The sequence below is a fragment of the Trifolium pratense genome, linkage group LG5 (genome assembly GCF_020283565.1).
Source record: "Trifolium pratense cultivar HEN17-A07 linkage group LG5, ARS_RC_1.1, whole genome shotgun sequence".
NCBI classification, from domain to species: Eukaryota; Viridiplantae; Streptophyta; class Magnoliopsida; order Fabales; family Fabaceae; genus Trifolium; species Trifolium pratense.
In genome coordinates this window covers 42,385,313-42,404,735 of record NC_060063.1, presented here as the reverse complement: position 1 = coordinate 42,404,735, position 19,423 = coordinate 42,385,313, and the positions used below count along the sequence as shown (strand labels likewise).

Here is a 19,423-nt window from a genome sequence, read left to right as displayed (position 1 = left end):
CCGTTCTTGACGGAATCAACTCATTCTTGTCATTTGTGATTACCGTCATGCCTCCTTTCTTTGGAACTACCTGGACTGGACTCACCCAAGCACTGTCTGAAATCGGATAGATCATACCGGCTTCAAGTAGCTTCACTACTTCCTTTCTCACTACTTCTTTCATAGTTGGATTCAAACGACGTTGAGGTTGCGCCACAGGCTTGTAATTCTCCTCCATCATGATACTATGCATACAATATGACGGGCTGATACCTTTCAAGTCAGATAACACCCATCCAATTGCCTTTTTGTTCTCTTTCAGAATTTGAATCAAACTATTTTCCTCATGAATTGACAAAGAATTGCTGATTATGACCGGTTTGTTGTTACCTTCTTCAAGAAACACATACTTCAAGTGTGAAGGTAATGTTTTTAATTCAAGTTTCACTTCAACCGGCTTGTATTCATCCTTCAACTCTTCTATCTTTGCTTCAAGAGGAGACACCTCTTTCAAAGCATCAAGTTCTTTCAAACACTCTTTAATTTCTCGCTCTTCATCAGAATCAATGTCATTGAGTGCATTTGTCAAAACTTGTTCAAGCGGTGATGGTTTCATCAATTGTTTTTGCACATCCAAGATTGCTTCTTCAGTAGCATCCATTTTAAAACACACTCCCTTGTCTTTTGAATGCTTCATGGCTTCCCATAAATTGAAACTAACTTCTTCATCTTGGACTCTAACTTTCATCACCCCATCATCAATGTCAATCATCATGCGTGCCGTTTTCATAAAAGGCCTTCCAAGAATCAACGGAACATCATCATCCTCTTCAATATCCATCACCACAAAGTCTATAGGAAACATGAATTTGTCAACTTTGACAAGAACATCTTCAGCCATTCCTGAAGGACGTGTGATGGATTTGTCGGCTAGTTGCAATGTCATTCTCGTACATGTGATATCAAGACCACCAATCCTTTCAATAACAGACAATGGAATAAGATTTATGCTTGAACCCAAATCAATAAGAGCCTTTCCAACATTGACATTCCCTATAGTGACGGGCAATGTAACTCTTCCCGGATCTTTCTCTTTTGTCGGTAAGGTTCTCTGAATGATAGCACTACAACTCGCATCTAACTGAATAACCTCATCATCGCTGTACTTTCTTTTCTTGGTTAAGATCTCTTTCATGAATTTGGCATATGTAGGCATCTGCTCTAAGGCTTCCGAAAATGGAATGTTGATCTGCAATCTTTTGAAAATATCTAGAAACCTCGCATACTGCCTTTCTTTGTCTTTCTTTGATTGAGCATGTGGATATGGCAAGTGTTGAACAGGAGGACTCTTCTGAATGCTTTTCTCTTCTCTTGCCTTCTGATTCTTTTTCTTCCTCTCATTACTCACTTCTCCCTCAAGCTCTTCTTCTTCTTCATTTTTCTCATATTTTTCATTTTTTTGACTTTTTTCATTTTTTTGATTTTTTTCAACTAAGTCTCCCTCTTTATTTTTCTCTTCTGCCTCATTCTCACTTTCTTCGACTTCTCCCTCTTGCTTTTCTCTAGCTTCAACAACTGCGTCTTCAGTCTTCAGGTTGTCACCAATGCCTTTACCAATCTCTTTTCCGCTCCTGGTTGTAATGGACTTGCATTGTTCTTTTGGATTGGTTTATGTGTTGGCGGCGAAAGATCCTCCTTGATTGGTATTGTTGGCCACTTGTTTAGCTATTTGACCAATTTGAGTTTCAAGATTTCTCAACACCGCATCATTGCCTCTTTGGTAAACTTGAGTTTCTTGCTGGAATTGTTGCTGCTGCTGTTGGAACTGTTGTTGTTGCTGTTGGTACTGTTGTAATTGTTTTTGCTGCATTTCCATGAATTTATGCAAAGTTACTTCCAAATCAGAGTTTTGGTTTTGTTGAGTAGGTAACTGGTTATAACTTTCATATTGCTTTTGTCTATTCGATGATCCAGCATCCTGTCTCCAACCTTGACCATAGTTTGAATTATTTCCTCTTTGATAGCCAGTGTTGTTTTGATACTGACCTTGTCTTGGTTGGTTTCCCATAAAGTTCACTTCCTCATTTTCTGGCGGACAATGACCTGTTGGATGGTCTCCGGTACACAGCTCACAGTAGGCTACTTGCTTAGCTTTACCAGACCCTTCGTGGAGAGTAATCAATTTTGACATTTGTTGTGAAAGTTCTTCCACAGTGTTGGTAAGAAGCTTATTCTGAGCTAAAACAGCATCTGAAGTATCAAGTTCAAGAATCCCAGCTTTTCTTTGTGATGGATTCTTGTTGCGCTCACTTTGACGGTCACTAAGTGCCATCTTCTCTATGATTGCTGTAGCATCTGCAGCATTTAAAGACAATAATGAACCACCGGCTGTAGCATCTAATAAAAGCTTTGATTGTTGAAGAAGTCCGTTGCGAAAGATATGAATTTGAGTGAGCTCATCAAAGCCATGATTAGGACACTTCCGTAACATAGACTTGTATCTGTCCCAAGCTTCACAAAGAGTTTCATTTGAACCTTGGGCAAACACCGCAATTGTTGTCTTTGCTTCCATGAACTTGTGATGCGGGAAGAATCTGTCGAGAAACTTTTCTTCCAACGTGTTCCAATTTGTCATGACCTGAGCAGGTAAGTCAAGGTACCAGTCTTTTGCCGTACCAATTAAAGAGTGTGGAAACATTCTCATGAACACCGATTCTTCCTCCGCTTCAGAAGCACCAAGTGAACCAGCAATTTCATAAAACTTCACAAGATGATTGTATGGATCTTCGTGCGATAAACCTGCAAAAGGGTTAGCATATAATAGCTGGAGAAGTCCAGTTTTCATCTCAGTTTGTCTGGCTGCCCTTTGTGGCCTTGCAAGATGAGCAAGCCGTCTTGGACTGTTGTGGCATGGCCTAACACCCCCACCACCATTTTGAGGTTCTTCTTCAGCCATGATGTCTTCGATTATAGGAGAAATTGAAGAAATAGAAACAGAAGTTCCTTCTAGCAGCTGCTTTTGTTTGGCTCGTTGTTTCCTTTTCTTTCTCTGACTATTATTTCTTCTAGCAGTTCTCTCGATTTCGGGATCAAAGAGTAAGTTTTCTGCAGAAGTCTTTCCTCGCATAAACAGGATTCAACAATCTAACCAGACAAGTTAGCATGCACGATGGATAACAAGTAGTAAAATAAAACTAAAAGTACAAAATTGCTTAAAACGATAGAAATTGTAGCTATGCTATTAATATCAAACGCCAGTCCCCGGCAACGGCGCCATTTGATGAGGTATCAAAAGTAAGTATTTTGGTTATATCGTATCCGCAGGGACTAGTGCGATATCAAAAGCCGTTCAACAATCACCATGATTTTAAGTAAGAGTTTCAGAGATTTTGTAATGAAAACTTGCTTGTGAACATAAAATTGCGATTAAAAGATGATTTTAATATCAGAGAAATGAAATTGCCGGGATTAGAATTCAAATATCTATTCATATGCATTTCCTTGACCTGTTATACATATTTGAGTTACCAACCAATTTTATCACGTATTGCTCTTCGTACATTTCCGTTCCCAGATAACGACGAGAAACTATTACATCGATCAATCCCCGATCCCTCGGGTGATTAATTGATACAATATCTTTTAAACACCAATACTTTAAGTGATTATTAAATCTAAATCTATTCCTAGAGTTTAGATTCAATAGATATTATCCTAATTCATTGATTCAAAACATATATCCCTATACTATTTCAAATCCAAAGAATAAAACATTAAAAGCAAGGATAATATCAAGATTGATTGAATCACCAAAACATGTATAACACAAGATCAAGATAAATACATATTCATAGACTATTTTACATCTAATCCCAACAATAAGAGAGTTTAGTTACCCATAGATATAGTAACTTTACAAAGATGAAAGAAATTGAGATGAACAAACATCATGAGTTGATTCCTCAACAAAGATGAGCAAATCCACCTTCAAGTTGCTTAAACCTAGCTCCTAAGATGTTTTTCTCTGTTTTTTTAGAAGTATTACAAGCTACATCATCCATTTTTCTACTCTTGGTGTCCTTTTATAGTGAACTAGATTTTTAAGTTGGCCCAGCCAGCTATAGCTGGCTCAGCCAGCTACCTTACTTCAAAGCTGGGTTTGCTAACACGTGTCCTCTGAGTCACCTCCAGCTCTTCTGGCTTTCTCTGGCTGGAGCCAAACTCACTGTCAATTCAACAGGACTTGTAGCTTTATCTGGCTTAAGCCAGAAACTCTCTGCCAATTCAATAGGATTTTTGGCTTTCTCTGGCTTAAGCCAGAAACTCTCTGCCAATTGAACAAAATTTCTGGCTTTCTCTGGCTTTCTCTAGCCCAGCGAACATCTTCAAGATCAAACATTCATTCTACATCAAAAATTCAACTTTAATTACAAAAACTTGTCAAAATGATTGGGATTTAAGATATACTAACATAATTTAGATCAAAACATATATGTACAATTCTTGGGGACTTATATACACAAATCTTGCAAAACAAGTTAATAATTGCCTTAATTCATAATATAATTCAACTACTTTTTTGCACTTATCATTGATGTCGGCAACCTTAAAGTATACAACCATGAATCCAACAACGATGAATGACCTGTAAAATAGTGAGACAATACCTGAGGCGTGCTGATCGCACTGTCCTTAAGGATTTATCCGCCTCATAAGTGCAAATCCCCCAGGATTCAACAGGTCCTTCCCGGATATGAATGACAGAACGGTAATGTAATCCAGGAAGATAACTCAATTGTATGTGAAGAGGAAGAACTTTTTAAGAGTGTTGCTCTAATCACTTATATTTTACTCATATCTCATTCTCCTTATTTTTCCTCTCACGTACCATCATATCATCTATCCTTTTACATAATATACTCATGTTCTAATTAATAGTACCAAGCATAACTTCCAATCCTAGTAATTAGGATTAAAAACCAAGTAAATAGGAATTAAAACAAAAATGTGTACCATGTTATGACTTGGTCAAAAATTAATTAATTTAATCATTATACAATAATTAACTTTAAAATAAATTATTCTATTAAATATCCAACAAACAAAACACATGATAACAAAATTCATGTCTGTTATAATTTAGATTTTAGAATTAGAATAAATACCTAAAATCTTACAACCAAAACTAACTATCTTAGTGTGTACAATTGTTCTCATACCAATGGTGACTCGATAACTTTGAGAAATTCCTACTCATATCTTGCTCTAGCATCACAAGCTAAACATAGAAATCTATAGCAAGATATCTACTCACACAATGTTAAGGAAGGCCAATGGCACCAGGTCACCACTTTAATCAATAAATCATCAATAGAGTGTATGATTTGTGTTCAAAATAAAAAACAGCTTGCATTCAAACTTTTTTTTTTTTTGACCAAAGCTTGCATTCAAACTTGAAACAGGGAATTCTTTGAATGCATTTCCACCCCATATCTAACCAAATGCAACATGTCTTACTTCCTACATTATCTTTCTAGTGTATAACAATAAAAACTTACAAAGGCAAGTATTGCATTGCCTTCTACATTATCTTTCCAGTGTCAATCCTCGTTAACTATGCTTGCTAACAGCTTCCCTTCAGATCTTATAAACAGATAAATATTCCACACTTTAGCTATACTTGCATTATGTAATCTTCTTAACCAATAGAAACTGAAAATAAGTTCAGAACGAGATAATGTATACTTTACATATTTTGAATTAAGAATGAGATTTTACTTATTATCATTGATTTCCCCTTATTAATATGTACCTTTTTCAACTTTAGTTTCATATGCATTTATGAAGAGAAGGTTCAAGTTCAACATGAGGCCTATCTTTCAATCCAAATGCTAGCAAGAATGCAGCATGTGGTGCAAAAAACCACATGTCACTAACCATATTAACTAATTTTGAGGATGTAGTGTTGCCCAAATATATTTAGTTTCAAAGTTTGTAAAGCACATTCAATCAAACTAACTTATTTCACAAATTTGTTTCTCACTAAACCTAATAAATATCATGCATACACAATTCATTCTAATCATATTTTTATGTGTATATATGTTTTGAACTTAGTACTACCTGCAATCATTAGGGGTCACATTATTGTTTCAAAACTAATGTTTTAAAGACTTAAAGTGTGTGTAAAAAGTAACTGAAATCATTACCTGCTGCTAGTGCTAGTATAACATATGGAAATACAGTACATCATTTAAGTAATAACCCCTCCTTATGACTAAAAGATCAATGTTTCCTACAATAAAAAGGCTTGACAACATCAATTTTCACGCACAAACAGGACTCGACGTGAACATAAAGAGAGAAAGATAACGCTTATATATCTTTCTTGAGTACATATTTTATGTATGTGCTAACTCTATATACATGAAAATTATGCATATGCCTCTTCAAGGAGAATTGTAACTCTAAGTCCTTGATTCTTCAATAATTTTATGATCAAAATAAAAAACTTAAGATTATTTACAGTAACTGACAGAATTTGTCTGCTGAAAGTGCATCACATGGGAATCATGTTAATTCAAAATGTGAACCATATTCTAATTTAATCGTATAAGATATCATGGTAAATATAAAGTAAAGATTAAATTATATCATTATTGATACCTTTGGATTACTCAAATCTTTGAATTTATCTCAAGAGATCAAAATCATTGGATACCCTTCACACAATTTAACTTGAATCTTGAACAAAAAATTGTATCTACCATTTTGAGGTGGTCAAAATTCTTACCACTCAGAACAAATTAATCGTAGTGCAAAAAGAAAAGGTATTCTAAACTGCAAAATGCAAAAGGAATCTTGCCAAATAGCATGGCGATATTCTAAAGAAAAAGGAAAAGGTAGTATGCATAGGATTATTTGTAGCATATATGCTTGATTTCAATATCAGTGTGTTTTCTTTAGAGAAAAAAATATCAATGATTTTAATATACCGATATTTTTTTCTCTCAAAAAAATACCGGCACACTGTGTGGCTTTGAGGTAAAATTTTTTTTAAAAAATTACATGATGTAGAATACCGCCACACTGTGTGGCATTGAGAAAAAAATTAAAATTTAATTCTAGTGAAGTAGAATTCCGCCATGCCCCATGGCGGAAGTAACTTTGAAAGTCAAAACGTTGGCATTTGGGAAAATATTTTTCAAATCATGATATATTAGGAATATTTTTTGGTTACTGACATATTGGGAATTTGTGTGTGAAACATCAATTAGGATCTTCGGCTGCCAATCTGCCTGCAGCTGCTTCTGCTGCATCATTTTGGGCCTCTTGATTAATCCAATGGTCGACCTATATGATAGAAATTAAGATTAAAAATATGGGTATAGTACTGTAGTGTAGCCATCGTCTTTCCTTTCGGTATTACCACCGCCATAATTAATTTCCTTTATTTTATTCTTCTCAAACACCGTTTTAGCCGCATAATATATTTTATTTTATTTTCATTTTAATTTTGTTAAACCTTCACAATTAATTTTCTATACAACTATTGTTAAGAATCCATGGCCTCTTCAACCTCGACTTTGTATCTTCTAATGTTATTGTTGTCAGTAACAGTAAGTGATGTCCTTGGCGACCAAAAATACTTACATACTTAGTTCATATGAAACACAACAACCACAATGCATCATATACTCTTCCATTCTCCATTATGTACTCTTCCATTCTCCAATCTTCTTCTGATTCACTACTTTATCCCTATACTAAATCTTATAATGGCTTCGCTGTTTCCTTTGCAATGAACAAGCTCAAAAACTGGGTAGTTCTGATTCAACACAATCAATCAATTGAGAATTTTTTTTGAAGCACAATCAACAAAGAAATTAAACGCATTATTAATGTCATATACAACAACAATACATCACTTCTCTGATATTAAGCTTCAACAACAACAAATTTGTTATTGAGTTGAAGGCAATTTGCGTTTTTGATGTATGACAGTACGATTCGGATCTGATCGTTAGGCTAAGCGGTGGGTATATATAACACAGATTTTTTTTTTTACAGTGGTATAACAATAAATAATAGCTTGTATTCTGTTTGGCTTGACAGTGTACCAGTTTAATTAGATGCGGCAGGATTAATATGTATTAATAGGAAACCTGATGCTAGATTAAATCAAGGGCCAGGATCCAGCAGCAGGCACCGCAGCAGAGATCGTCGCTGCTGAGGATCCAGATCGGTGAAACATGGCAATTGTGTAAAAATTCCTCATATATCTTAATCTTAACATGAAAACCTAACCCTATATCTTAACATGAAAACTTAGCCGTCTTCTACCATCGATCAATCATGAATAATTTTAGTATGTTACCTCCGGACATCATTCTTACTCACATCCTTCCGCGCCTCGACGGCGAAACCCTAACGGCTTTATCAGCAGTCTCCTCTGAATTCTTTCACATGATCTGCAAAGACAACAACAGCAGACTATGGGTGAACGTTTGCATTTCCACGTGGCCTAGCTTGTTGTCGCATACTTGGGTAGGTTTCCATGGGATGATAATTTCAGACTTCCCCGGTGGCTGCCGTTCCTTCTTCTCCGATGCGTTCCCTTCCCTCCACCATCGTAATAATCCTCCTCCACCTCCACCACCACCAAAATTTCCATCCGTTGCAGATTTTGCGTATGTATTTGATGTTTTTTTACAGGGAGAACGAGAACGAGAACGAGAACTTTTGTGTGCAAATATTGGATCTCAAAGCATAAAGATAGGGACATGTGGAGCCACGAGATCCTTTCGTTTTGTTGACTCTTGTGACTTGTGGAATATTTTGAATTTTATTCCAGTGAAGAAAGATGGGTGTGAGGAATATTTGAAAGAAAAATTGAGGTTTAGTTGTGTGCTTATATCATCTCTATATAGTGAAATATCATCTAGGAGTACTATAAAGCATGCAGGGAGCTTGTTTCGTCCGTGTTGTAAACCTGTTTCAGTTACAACTAACAATGGATCGGTTGTGGCGGTGTACGAGACGCTGTTGCCGATGGCGGGGGTTTGGGAGTATTTTACGGAGATGGTAAAGTGTGAGGTGAAGGTGAAGTGTGAGTGGAAAAATGAAGAAGAAGATAAGTTCTATGTGAGGCGTATTAAGATTAGAATGGAGGACATGGATGGGATTGTTGTGAATGAGAATCAAGCTGCCATTATTCTTATGAATGCTATTGAAAATGGGGAGAGGAGAGGAAGAGGAAGAGGAAATGAATTTCACCTTGGCTGCACGCATGGTAATTTTTATATGTTTAGGTTTTGGTTGATGCATTATAATGTTTGGTTTTTGTGATTCCTTGTTTTTAATTTATTGTTGTTTTGTGGTTTTGAACTTTGTAAAATACTGTCCATAATCCATATTATAACAGGAGGATGATATATCAACACAAATTTGTGGACAAAAATACGACACATTCTCTCTCTTCTCTCACAGCACGCAATTCGAAACATGTAAAAAATATTAAAAAAAGTAAAAAGTGTATAAATGTTGTATATTTGTTTGATATTTGTGTTTGAATAACATTTTTGTTATAACAGAAGCAGAACAGTGATTTCATAATGTAAACCAACAGAACAAGCTAGCAGAGATACCTTAATTTACAAACAAATGTTTAACTCCTTTATTGTATTTACATTCATGCTCAAATTTTAAAATAAGAAGTGCATATATTTCTTGTGTAATATAGAGTGTGTGTTTGTTTGTGGTGTTTTTCTACATCTTTGGTTCTGGTTTTTGGTGCAGTTTATGGGCCTTCACTGTGTGTTGCTGCTAATAAAAGAAAAGTTGAAACTTCTAAAAGGGACCCTCAAGCAATGTTGATTACAAAATTGAGAAGACTGTGGAAGATTTAGAGGTAGGTGGAATCGGATCTTAGCCATCCAATCTATGATCAGCGGCTGAAATTGTTTTGCTTTGTAAAACAGTATTTAAATTTGAATCGTCTAATTTCAAATTAATGGTCAAGATTTACTACAGTGTGAGACTGCGTCAATAATTGACAACAATAAATCTAAATCTGTAATAGACTATGATAAACACTGTTTCGTTGCGGTATTTTATGATATGATGACATATTTTTTGTTACACAAAAGTTACACACAATATAATATTACTTTATACATCTATTTTCATGCTATACTATAGTATGTGTGTAACTTTTGTGTAACAAAAAATGTGTCATCATATCATTACTCTTATTTTTTTAACAATAGATTATAGATATAAAATTTTCATCAATATTTATCGGTGATTAATCTTTGTTTGAGAATTTGTAAGTATACATAGTGAATTTTTCTCTTCCAAACAATTTTTTTCTATACATAAGAGTTATGCATCAAATTTCTTACCACTTGCTTAAATAAGTTCAAAATCCTTACAATCTAGTCTGATTCATTATTTTCTGGCTCTACTCTATTTGTAATAGCAAATTAAAATTTTATCAGTGGATGTGGAATTTCTGGTGTTGTTGAAAGGTAACTAGCTATAGACTTGGGCAGGGGCGGACCCAGACATTGATTACCGATGTGGCTAAATTTTTTAGCCAGTATTAAAAAAAAATCATCGTTATCTTAATAGTTTAGTTAAACAACATATGAAATTATTATTAATACAATATGTGTATCTAAAAAAAACACCAACAAACCAACAATTCAGAAAATTTCTATTTAAAAAAAAGAAATTAACAAACTAACAAACTATATCCATAAAATTACAAAGTTTCTATTCGGAAAAAAGAAAAGACTATAACTTATTGATTATATGTGAAATCATACATATTACTATTGTTTCATACATCACAAGATTCTATCTTGGATCAAAATATATAGAACCCAAACTTTTACCGGCTTATAGTTTATTTTGATAAACTAATTCAATTAACTTATAACTTATTAATATTTATTCCAATTTTACCCATATTTTCTTACTTGAAAAAATTAAACCTATTGTTTTATGTCATTTCATATTTATATGCCACAATAGTTAAAGTTAAAGTTGACTATTATACAATTAAAGTATATAACTCTTTTTTTTGGTTTACAATGAGCTAGGGATCGAACCCAAAACTTATAGCGTACTACCCAAATCTCTTATCACTAGATCAAACCTAGTGGCTTATTAAAGTATATAACTTAAAATAATACACTATGTATGACCAAAAAGTTGAATACTATAAACTAATATTTGCACTAATATTTAAATTAATATGTATCGAGAGACTTACGGTCATTAATAATAAACTCTAAACTAGTATTTGTACGAATATGTATACAGAATAATTTAAAATTATTTATAAAATTATTTTTTAAAAAAAAAAAAAAATATTTGGGCTGGGCTGGTGTGGCTATAGCCACACCAAGCCTCACACAGGTCCGTCCCTGGACTTGGGGCACAAAATTATTAAGAATAAAAAAAAAAACTATAAAATAAAAAGATAGGCAAAATGCATTTTTCGTTCTGTAATGTAGGTGAAATTGGACTCGTTCCGAAAAAAATTCTTATAATTTTCTCCTATAATACTATATTTTTATGCTTTTTAATTATTATTTTTATAGGGACTGAAACAAAAGGTAAAATATACATTATTTTGTGATTCATTCATTTTTTTTCCTGCAACTTTCCACCGGAAGCCTAACTAGGATAGTGAAAAAGTAGAGAATTGAAGGCGTGGTATTGAATGGAGAGGGTGGTTGTTGCGTGACAAGGAGAAGAGCAAAGTCCTGCAAGAGAGAAAAGAGAGGCTAAAATCATGTTGTGGGAGAGACAGAGGAAGCAAAGGCAGGTGAATGAAGAATGTATGCGTTGGTGGTGGGGCTTAAGAGGTAGTCGGCGGCAGTTTACATGGAGGGAGAAATTACAATAATGAGAGATAAGGGACAAATTCTCCAGTGATGGAATTTTTGAAGGAATGATTGTTTGGTTGATGTGTGAAGAGTTGTAAAGGAAAAATTTTAGATTTTGTGATTTGGTTTGGTTTTTTAGTTGGGGAGGTGAGTTTTCTTGAATAGGATAGGCACCCATTCTTGTGAAGCATGCTTGATTTTGTTTTGTTTTCTTTAATGATTTTTTATGATAATCAACACCAGACCTGTTACTTTGTGTGGTGTTTCTGACTTCTGAGACCTTTGATCGCATCAGAATCATTCACTTACCTCAATTATATGCAGAGCCAATTTCATCATTCAACTAACTCACACTCAAGATATAGCAATGTGATATGACATTACATGATAGACAAAATCCTTAAATATTCAGTATTTTAAGAATGTCACGTCTAAACCTTCCATAACAGTAACTAAATCAATGCTCCAAGATCATTAGCCCAACTTTCAAGATACTATAGGAAATTCAATATCTGCTAAATTAGTAGTAGTATCTATAAGTTTGCATATCTAATATGTACATTGTATCAAAGTAGAGCCTATCAACAATTATATGATTCATGATACAATAATAACAATTCAGAATGGTGTTACATTGATATATTGAGCTTAAATTATTTAACACACTTGTTTTATTTGGCAACAACATCCCACTAAGTTAACTGTAACAATTAATGCACATATAAATCTTAATCCATAATAACTAAACACAACAACAACATACACTAGTCTTCACACAAAGACTAATTGGGGAATTTGAATCTAACCTTTACCTAATTATCACTCACTCATTCACTGTCACTATTATTGTTATGGTTGTTGTTGTTCATGTTGTTTTTTTCATTGTTGTTGTGATGATGATTGCTTGTGTTACCAATGCCATTAACATTTTTTCTTCCAAGCTTAAGCTGTGAAATTTCTACCTGTGTTTTCATGAAAAACTGCATTCTCTGCAACTCCAAATCCTTAGCAAACTTCATCCTCTGCTTCTCCATCTCCACCACCTGCTGCAACTTCGATGTCTCCGCTTGTTCATAAGCCTCTCCGAATTTCACAATTGCTTGAGTCAATTCCCTCACAGCACTTCCCCAACCTTTTTTTCTTCCTTCTGTTCCTTTCGCAGCATTTGAATTCATCACCTTCGCTCTCTTCCTCTCCTGACTTTCCAGCGGTGGTAAACTGTCACTTGAGCTTCTCTTTCCGATGAATTATCGGAATCCACAGCCACAACTCGCGGCCGAAGTTGAACCTTCTGGTAATTCAACTGCGGCTGTACTTGTGGCTGTGGTTTTTTATTTTTCTTTTGAGAATTGAACTGATTAGCACCACCACCGGAACGAAGACCGACCGGAATTCCTAACGGAACTTTTTGCGGTGGTAAATTACTGTTACCGGCAGACGTGCTACCGGTGATCTTGGCGGTTGGACCAATCAACTGATCTAATCGGTCATAAAACGGCCATTTACTGGTTATGACGCCACCTCCGGCAGCGATCTTAGCTTTCTCCGATTTATACTTCTTCTTAACAGTATCGATCCGATTTTTGCACTGAATATCGGTTTTCGGCGCTTTCATATAATCTTCTCTTCCGTTAACGATCTCCGCCACCTCTTTCCAATGCTTTTGCTTCAGATTCCCTCTGCTCAATTCCATATACCTCTCTCCCCACGCTTCGATCAAAACCGCCGTTGCGCCTTCGCTCCAACAATCCTCCCTCCCTCCACCGTTGTTTCCTCTTAACTGATTCTGAATCGGAAGCGCTAATGCATAGCTGTTCGTCACCGGATGAGATTCCGGCGCCGGTGCCGCAACCGTCACCGAAATCCTACCAATTGCTCCCGGTGATGAAACCGGAGATCCGCTCAACGGTGATGGATTGGAATGGATCTCGTCGTCGTCGTCCATAATTACTCACCGCCGATTCACCGAGAAAACAAAGGAGAGAGAAAGTGGTTAGAGAGAGAAAGAGAGAGAAGTTAGGGTTTTAATTTATTTAACATATTTATTATTAATTTTTTGGCCGGCGAGAATGAATATACCGACGCCTTTTCGTGGTTTGTTACGATTATTTTTGTTTTTGTATTTTAAAATTTATGAAATTGGTAACGTTTTTTGACGGAAGAGGGTGAGTTGACGGTGACCGACGACACGTGGGAGAAGATAGAAGAAGGAGTGTTGACGTGGAAGAATTTGATTGGTTTGGTATGAAAACTCCGTCACCGGCTCAGTTGGTATCGCCGTGTTACTTCACTTTGCCTGGTTTGTTTTCACGATAAACTCTACGTTAGTTACGTTTCTATTTCCGAATTACGTACCCATTAAAACAGTTATCCGTCATATTCCCAATTTACCCTCATTAATGTAACACACGCTTTTGCGTCAAAAAAATAATTTTAACACACACTCTTAATTCTTATTTAAATAAATTTCAATATTTATGTACCAAAAAATAAATTTCAATATTTTTCTGTAGAGAGGAAAAAATTATTTGATACCAGTACCCGTGAAGCTTTAGACCTATTCAGTACGATGAAATTGGTGAAAAATCTTTATTTTAGTAGTGTGGTGTTTGAACTTGACTTCAAACACATGGTGAATAATTTTAACAGTAACTAGATAGATGAATTTGTGTTCGGAGATATTATAGAAGATTGTAAACATGTTTTTTACTCTTATTTTACAAACTCTCATGTTGAGTTTATTAGGAGATAAATTAATGAAGTTGCTCACAATTTGGCAAGAGCGGTCTCATCTCTAGCTAGTTTTAGTTTTCGTATTCATACTGATATCTCTACATATATCCAAGATTTGTTTATTAATGAAATGCCATAAGCTTTTTATGTCAAAATAAAAAATAAAAAATAAAAAAACATTTGGTATATGGTACTGGTATTTAGGTATTGTTTGACCTACATTTTTTTCTTTTTTTTTTTAGAAGTAAGAAGTTAGGCCAAACAACAAATTTTTAAAAGTTTTAGTAGGAAAAAAAGCAGCTTTTATATTTTTTTAAAAAATTACTATATAATATATTATCAAATATATCTTTTAACCCTATTATAATAATAACAAAAACAACTTTTAACATTTTTTTTAAAAAGGTAAAATTTACCAAACAACTTTAATTTTAGTTTAAGGTTATTATTTCTAACTTTATGATTAAAATAGCTTGTACACCTAGAAAAAGCTGGACCAAATGATATTATCTCCAATTTCTTTTATGTTGATTGAATATTTAATGTATTTAGTTCATAGTCAATGAGATTGTAGAGCTGATACTAATATTACGGATTGATGCATTTTGATTAAAAGATCTACATTAGTTACTCCCCCGTCTCTTTTTATAAGAGCTGAGATTATTCATTTATCTTGTTTTGATCGTATTTTTTTTAATAATATATAGATGTAAATATTAGATATCCGATCTTGTTTAATTTGTTTTAATGAGTATTTTCAAAATATTAAGTTTTTATAATTTTTACTAATAGAAAATTAAAGATATTAGTGATTAAAATTGTGCATTGGCGTACATACAATAGTCAAACTAGGTCTTATATTTAGGGACGGAAGGAGTATTTAATAAATCTAAAAGTTAACTTTTTTTTATATAAAAATGAGCAGATATGTATTTAATATTTCCTCCGTACTATAATATATGTTATTTTGTTATTTTTACGCATATTAAGAAATGTAATTAATTTCCGTCAAAAAAAGAAATAAATGTAATTAATGTTGTATGAAAAAGAGAAATTATTAGTTGATTTAAAACATTATCCTTTATTTATTGTATGAAAAAAATAAATTGAAAAATTGAAAGAAAAAAGAGTAATAAATAATTAAGGGTATATAGGAAAAATAACATTAAATACTTTATTTTTAATGTAAATTGACTTATAATTTAATACAATTTTTTTCCCAAAACGACTAATAATTCAGTACCGAGGAGAAAGTATACATGTATTGAGATTCAGGTGGATTTTAGGGTGAGAGCTCTATTAAGTCCCTCACCCATGTACCAGTCAAATCCACCGTTAGATTTAATTAGGCTACATTGTCTAATAATTCATGACAATACTGCATCCATTTTCTTTCTCTCTCTCTTGGGCGATCTCAGTCTATCCTTCCTACAGTATTTCCCCAACCTCCTTCCAACCTTATTAAACATATTGCAGGATACTTTCTTCTTCTTTAGAGTAAATCCGAAGATGATTTTCTAAAAATCAAAAAATTATAACAAAAAAAATAAACAAATTAATTTCAAACCATGCTTCTTTTCAGAACCGCCGAAATGATGATCATTTGAGAATGAATGAAACTAACATTTCACATAAACACAACCCAGAAAAATTGATAGCAAAAAAGTAAAGACATCAACCACACACACCTAGAATTAAAATTGGTAGAACAATAATGGATGATATTATGCTTTAAAAAGACCATTACAGTTTTATCAAAAACATAAACTGCAAATTGAATCACTTTGAAAGCAATTGCAGCAACAAGTTGGTCATGTAGAGGCACTAACTTCCAATTTCACATTGTCGATTATTATCACGATACAGATTATGTGCAGGTGGTGGAGAGATAGAGTGCAGGTTTAGAGAAAGTGAGATTGGCCCCGTGAGGGGAGAGATTGGAACTAGTGTGTGTGGTCATGAATTATAAGATCATGTATGCTTATTAAATCTAACGGTAGATTTGGATGGTACACCGGTAAGGGACTTGATAGAGCCCTTACCCTAGAAGCCACCTGAGATTCAAATCCTAAAATATTTGGTGGTGTTATTGGTAATGTCCATAAATTCGAGCTAAATTGAAGAAGCATCCGTAATTAATCATAGCGTGTGAGTTTAGTGTCATTTTGTCTATGGACAATAAATGTAGATCATTTGATGTCAGAACTGACCCCCGAACCAGATTAAAGTGGTGAAAAAAATGTAAATAACCATTGGTAATAATTAATCATAGTAGTTATTGTTTGTTAAATTGATTATAGTTTATTTTTAGGGTCTTGCAAACGAGTATCTCAGATTTGTACCAAAAAAACGAGTATCTCATATTATTCTTTAAACATTTCATTTAATTTCTAATGTGTTGACTATATGCATTCCCATAAAAATTATACTCCCTTTGGTCCCAATTATAAGAGAAGATAAACTTTTTAGATACATTGAATGTTTGATGTATCTAGACTATAATATAGACTAAATACATCAAATTTTCAATGTATCTACAAAGTTAATTTTTTCTTATAATTAGGACCGGGGGAGTATAAAAAACCTACTATTTAAACTTTTAAAAGTATCCCAGAAGCACCGGTTAGGCGGTTAGTATTTGCCTTATTTTTATGGGAGGAGGGTAATATGGGAAAATGGATTGTAGGTTGAAGAGAGATGCGTAGAGGAACCGGTGATTTTTGCGTTGTTTTGGTTGTACATGTTTGGTAGCGTGAAGTTAAGTTTATTTATCGTGTTTAGTAAATTGTGGGCATGTCCAACCAAAGTATGGGGCAGTATGGTGTTTGTATTCCAGTTTCTCTCACGTCTCCATCTCAAAGGGCATTGATTCATTCATAGAAATGGATAGACACGTACTCCCCTCCCGGCTTCATAGAAATGGATAAAATAAATGTATTTTGTCAATAATTTGGACTAGATATAGGCCCCGTTTGTTTCAGATTTTTTTTCAAAAAAATCTATTTTTTTTAAAAGAAAAATCATTTTTCTTCTTTTACTTGTGTTTGTTTCAGATTTTTTCAAAAATCATATTAGTAAAAAAATCATTTTTTCTTCAAAATGAAAAGCTATTTTCAATAGCTTTCTTCAAAATCTATTTTTTTTTTTAAATCATTTTCTAAAAAAAATAGATTTTTATGATCGTAAACAAACGGAAAATAGCTTTAGATTTTCTTTAAGAAAATCTATTTTTTGAAAATGATTTTTTTCAAAATAAATCATTTTTTTAAAATCTCAAACAAACAGATCCATATTATTTTTCTAATGAATCTAAAAAGATAACTTTTAAAAGAGGTCGGAGGAAGTATGATTTTGGCTAACATGCACAAGTGAATCATATGGTGCATGATGCACAAGTGAATCATATGGTGCATGATGCACAAGTTAATGATTTTATTATAACGAATACGAATTTTACAAAAATTTACCGTTGGATTGAAAGTTTATATTATATAGATCATCCATACAAAAAAAATTAAAAATCATTTGATATGTTATCGAGACTTATAAAGATTAACGGTGTTTAATAAAAATTCATAAACCGTTAATTTTGACAGGTATCAATAACATATCAAATGATTTTCAATTTTTTCAAAAAAAATTATGGTTCATCTATATGATATAAACTTTCAATCCAACGATGAATTTTGTAAAATTCGTATTCGTTAATTATACTGTTTTCAGCAACTTGTGCATGATACACAACACCATTATGGTGTCACCATAGACTTTGCCCATATGTATAAGCAAAAATCAGTTTTTTAGATTCATTCAAAAAGAGATATATTTTGTTTATAATTCGGATTAGATACATTATTTTTTTAATGAATCTAAAAAGGTAACTTTTGCTTATATATGAGGCCGGACGAAATATATGAATTCATACATCATACAATCATTATTTTTGGTGGTACCTAAGATTATTTTTGGTGGTACCTAAGAGCACCATTATCGATATGGATGTGGGTGCTCTAATTTGAATCTTGATCTTAGTTATAAGGAGGACCCTGAAAACATGTTTGTATAGTTTGTGTTCTTTGTTCAGTTCACTCTATTGAATATATTGAAAACAAGAACACACATTGGTAAACCACATGTTTCAAGGACAATAATTGGTGTTTCAAGGACAATAATTGGTGTTGGTGATGGTGAATCTGCAGCAGCAAAGAATGATTCGAACAAAATTGAGGAAGTTGTTAAATGGGATAATTGGTAGCCAAAGGAGGGTTTGAGTGATGGTGAGAAATAGATATACATAAAAATCTACTATCACAAGTTCCACAGAAAACATGTCATTGTGTGCGTATGAGATAAATACAACAAGGCAAAGGAAAATACAAAAAAAGATATGAAAATGGAGATGCGGGGTATCGAACCCCCGTACCTCTCGCATCCCCTTCATGATATTTTCATGTTTAGTGAAATATATAACGGTGTCATTTAATTGAACATGTAGTTATAGCTCCAATCAAACCAATTCTTGGATAAGAACAATAAAAACTGGCCAAATTAATCAAGAATCCATCTGCTTATAAAAAAAAATAAAAAAATGAAGAATCCATCTACAGTTGTAACTCACAAATATGTTTGATCCATCAGTGGTTCACACCATTTGTTTTGCGAAGTTTTCTCTCCCGACCCCCCTCATTTCTTTTATACCCCCTGAATTTCCGTTTTTATCCTTGGGGGGTACTGCGGTTTATAAAAACCGAAGTCTTTTGACATCTTGAAACATTTCGGTAACTGCGAACCGAACGTGGTGTTGACATCGTTCG

General features: G+C 33.7%; 2 protein-coding genes and 1 pseudogene across 2 annotated transcripts; 1 reads left to right on the top strand and 2 right to left on the bottom strand.

Annotated features, from left to right (window-relative positions):
• Positions 1 to 1,648: 1,648 nt before the first annotated feature.
• LOC123886710 (probable serine/threonine-protein kinase drkD) lies at positions 1,649 to 3,106 on the bottom strand. The gene has a single exon (XM_045936002.1). It carries the CDS (start codon positions 3,104 to 3,106, stop codon positions 1,649 to 1,651), a length of 1,458 nt encoding a protein of 485 aa, XP_045791958.1.
• A 4,704-nt stretch (positions 3,107 to 7,810) lies between these two features.
• Positions 7,811 to 10,004, top strand: LOC123885740 (probable F-box protein At2g36090). Its single transcript, XM_045935052.1, has 3 exons — positions 7,811 to 8,014; positions 8,095 to 9,271; positions 9,778 to 10,004. Exons 2-3 carry the CDS (start codon positions 8,335 to 8,337, stop codon positions 9,885 to 9,887), a joined length of 1,047 nt encoding a protein of 348 aa, XP_045791008.1. The 5' UTR covers positions 7,811 to 8,014; positions 8,095 to 8,334; the 3' UTR covers positions 9,888 to 10,004.
• Positions 10,005 to 12,703: 2,699 nt separating this feature from the next.
• On the bottom strand, positions 12,704 to 14,201 carry LOC123887082 (annotated as a pseudogene).
• Positions 14,202 to 19,423: the final 5,222 nt, after the last annotated feature.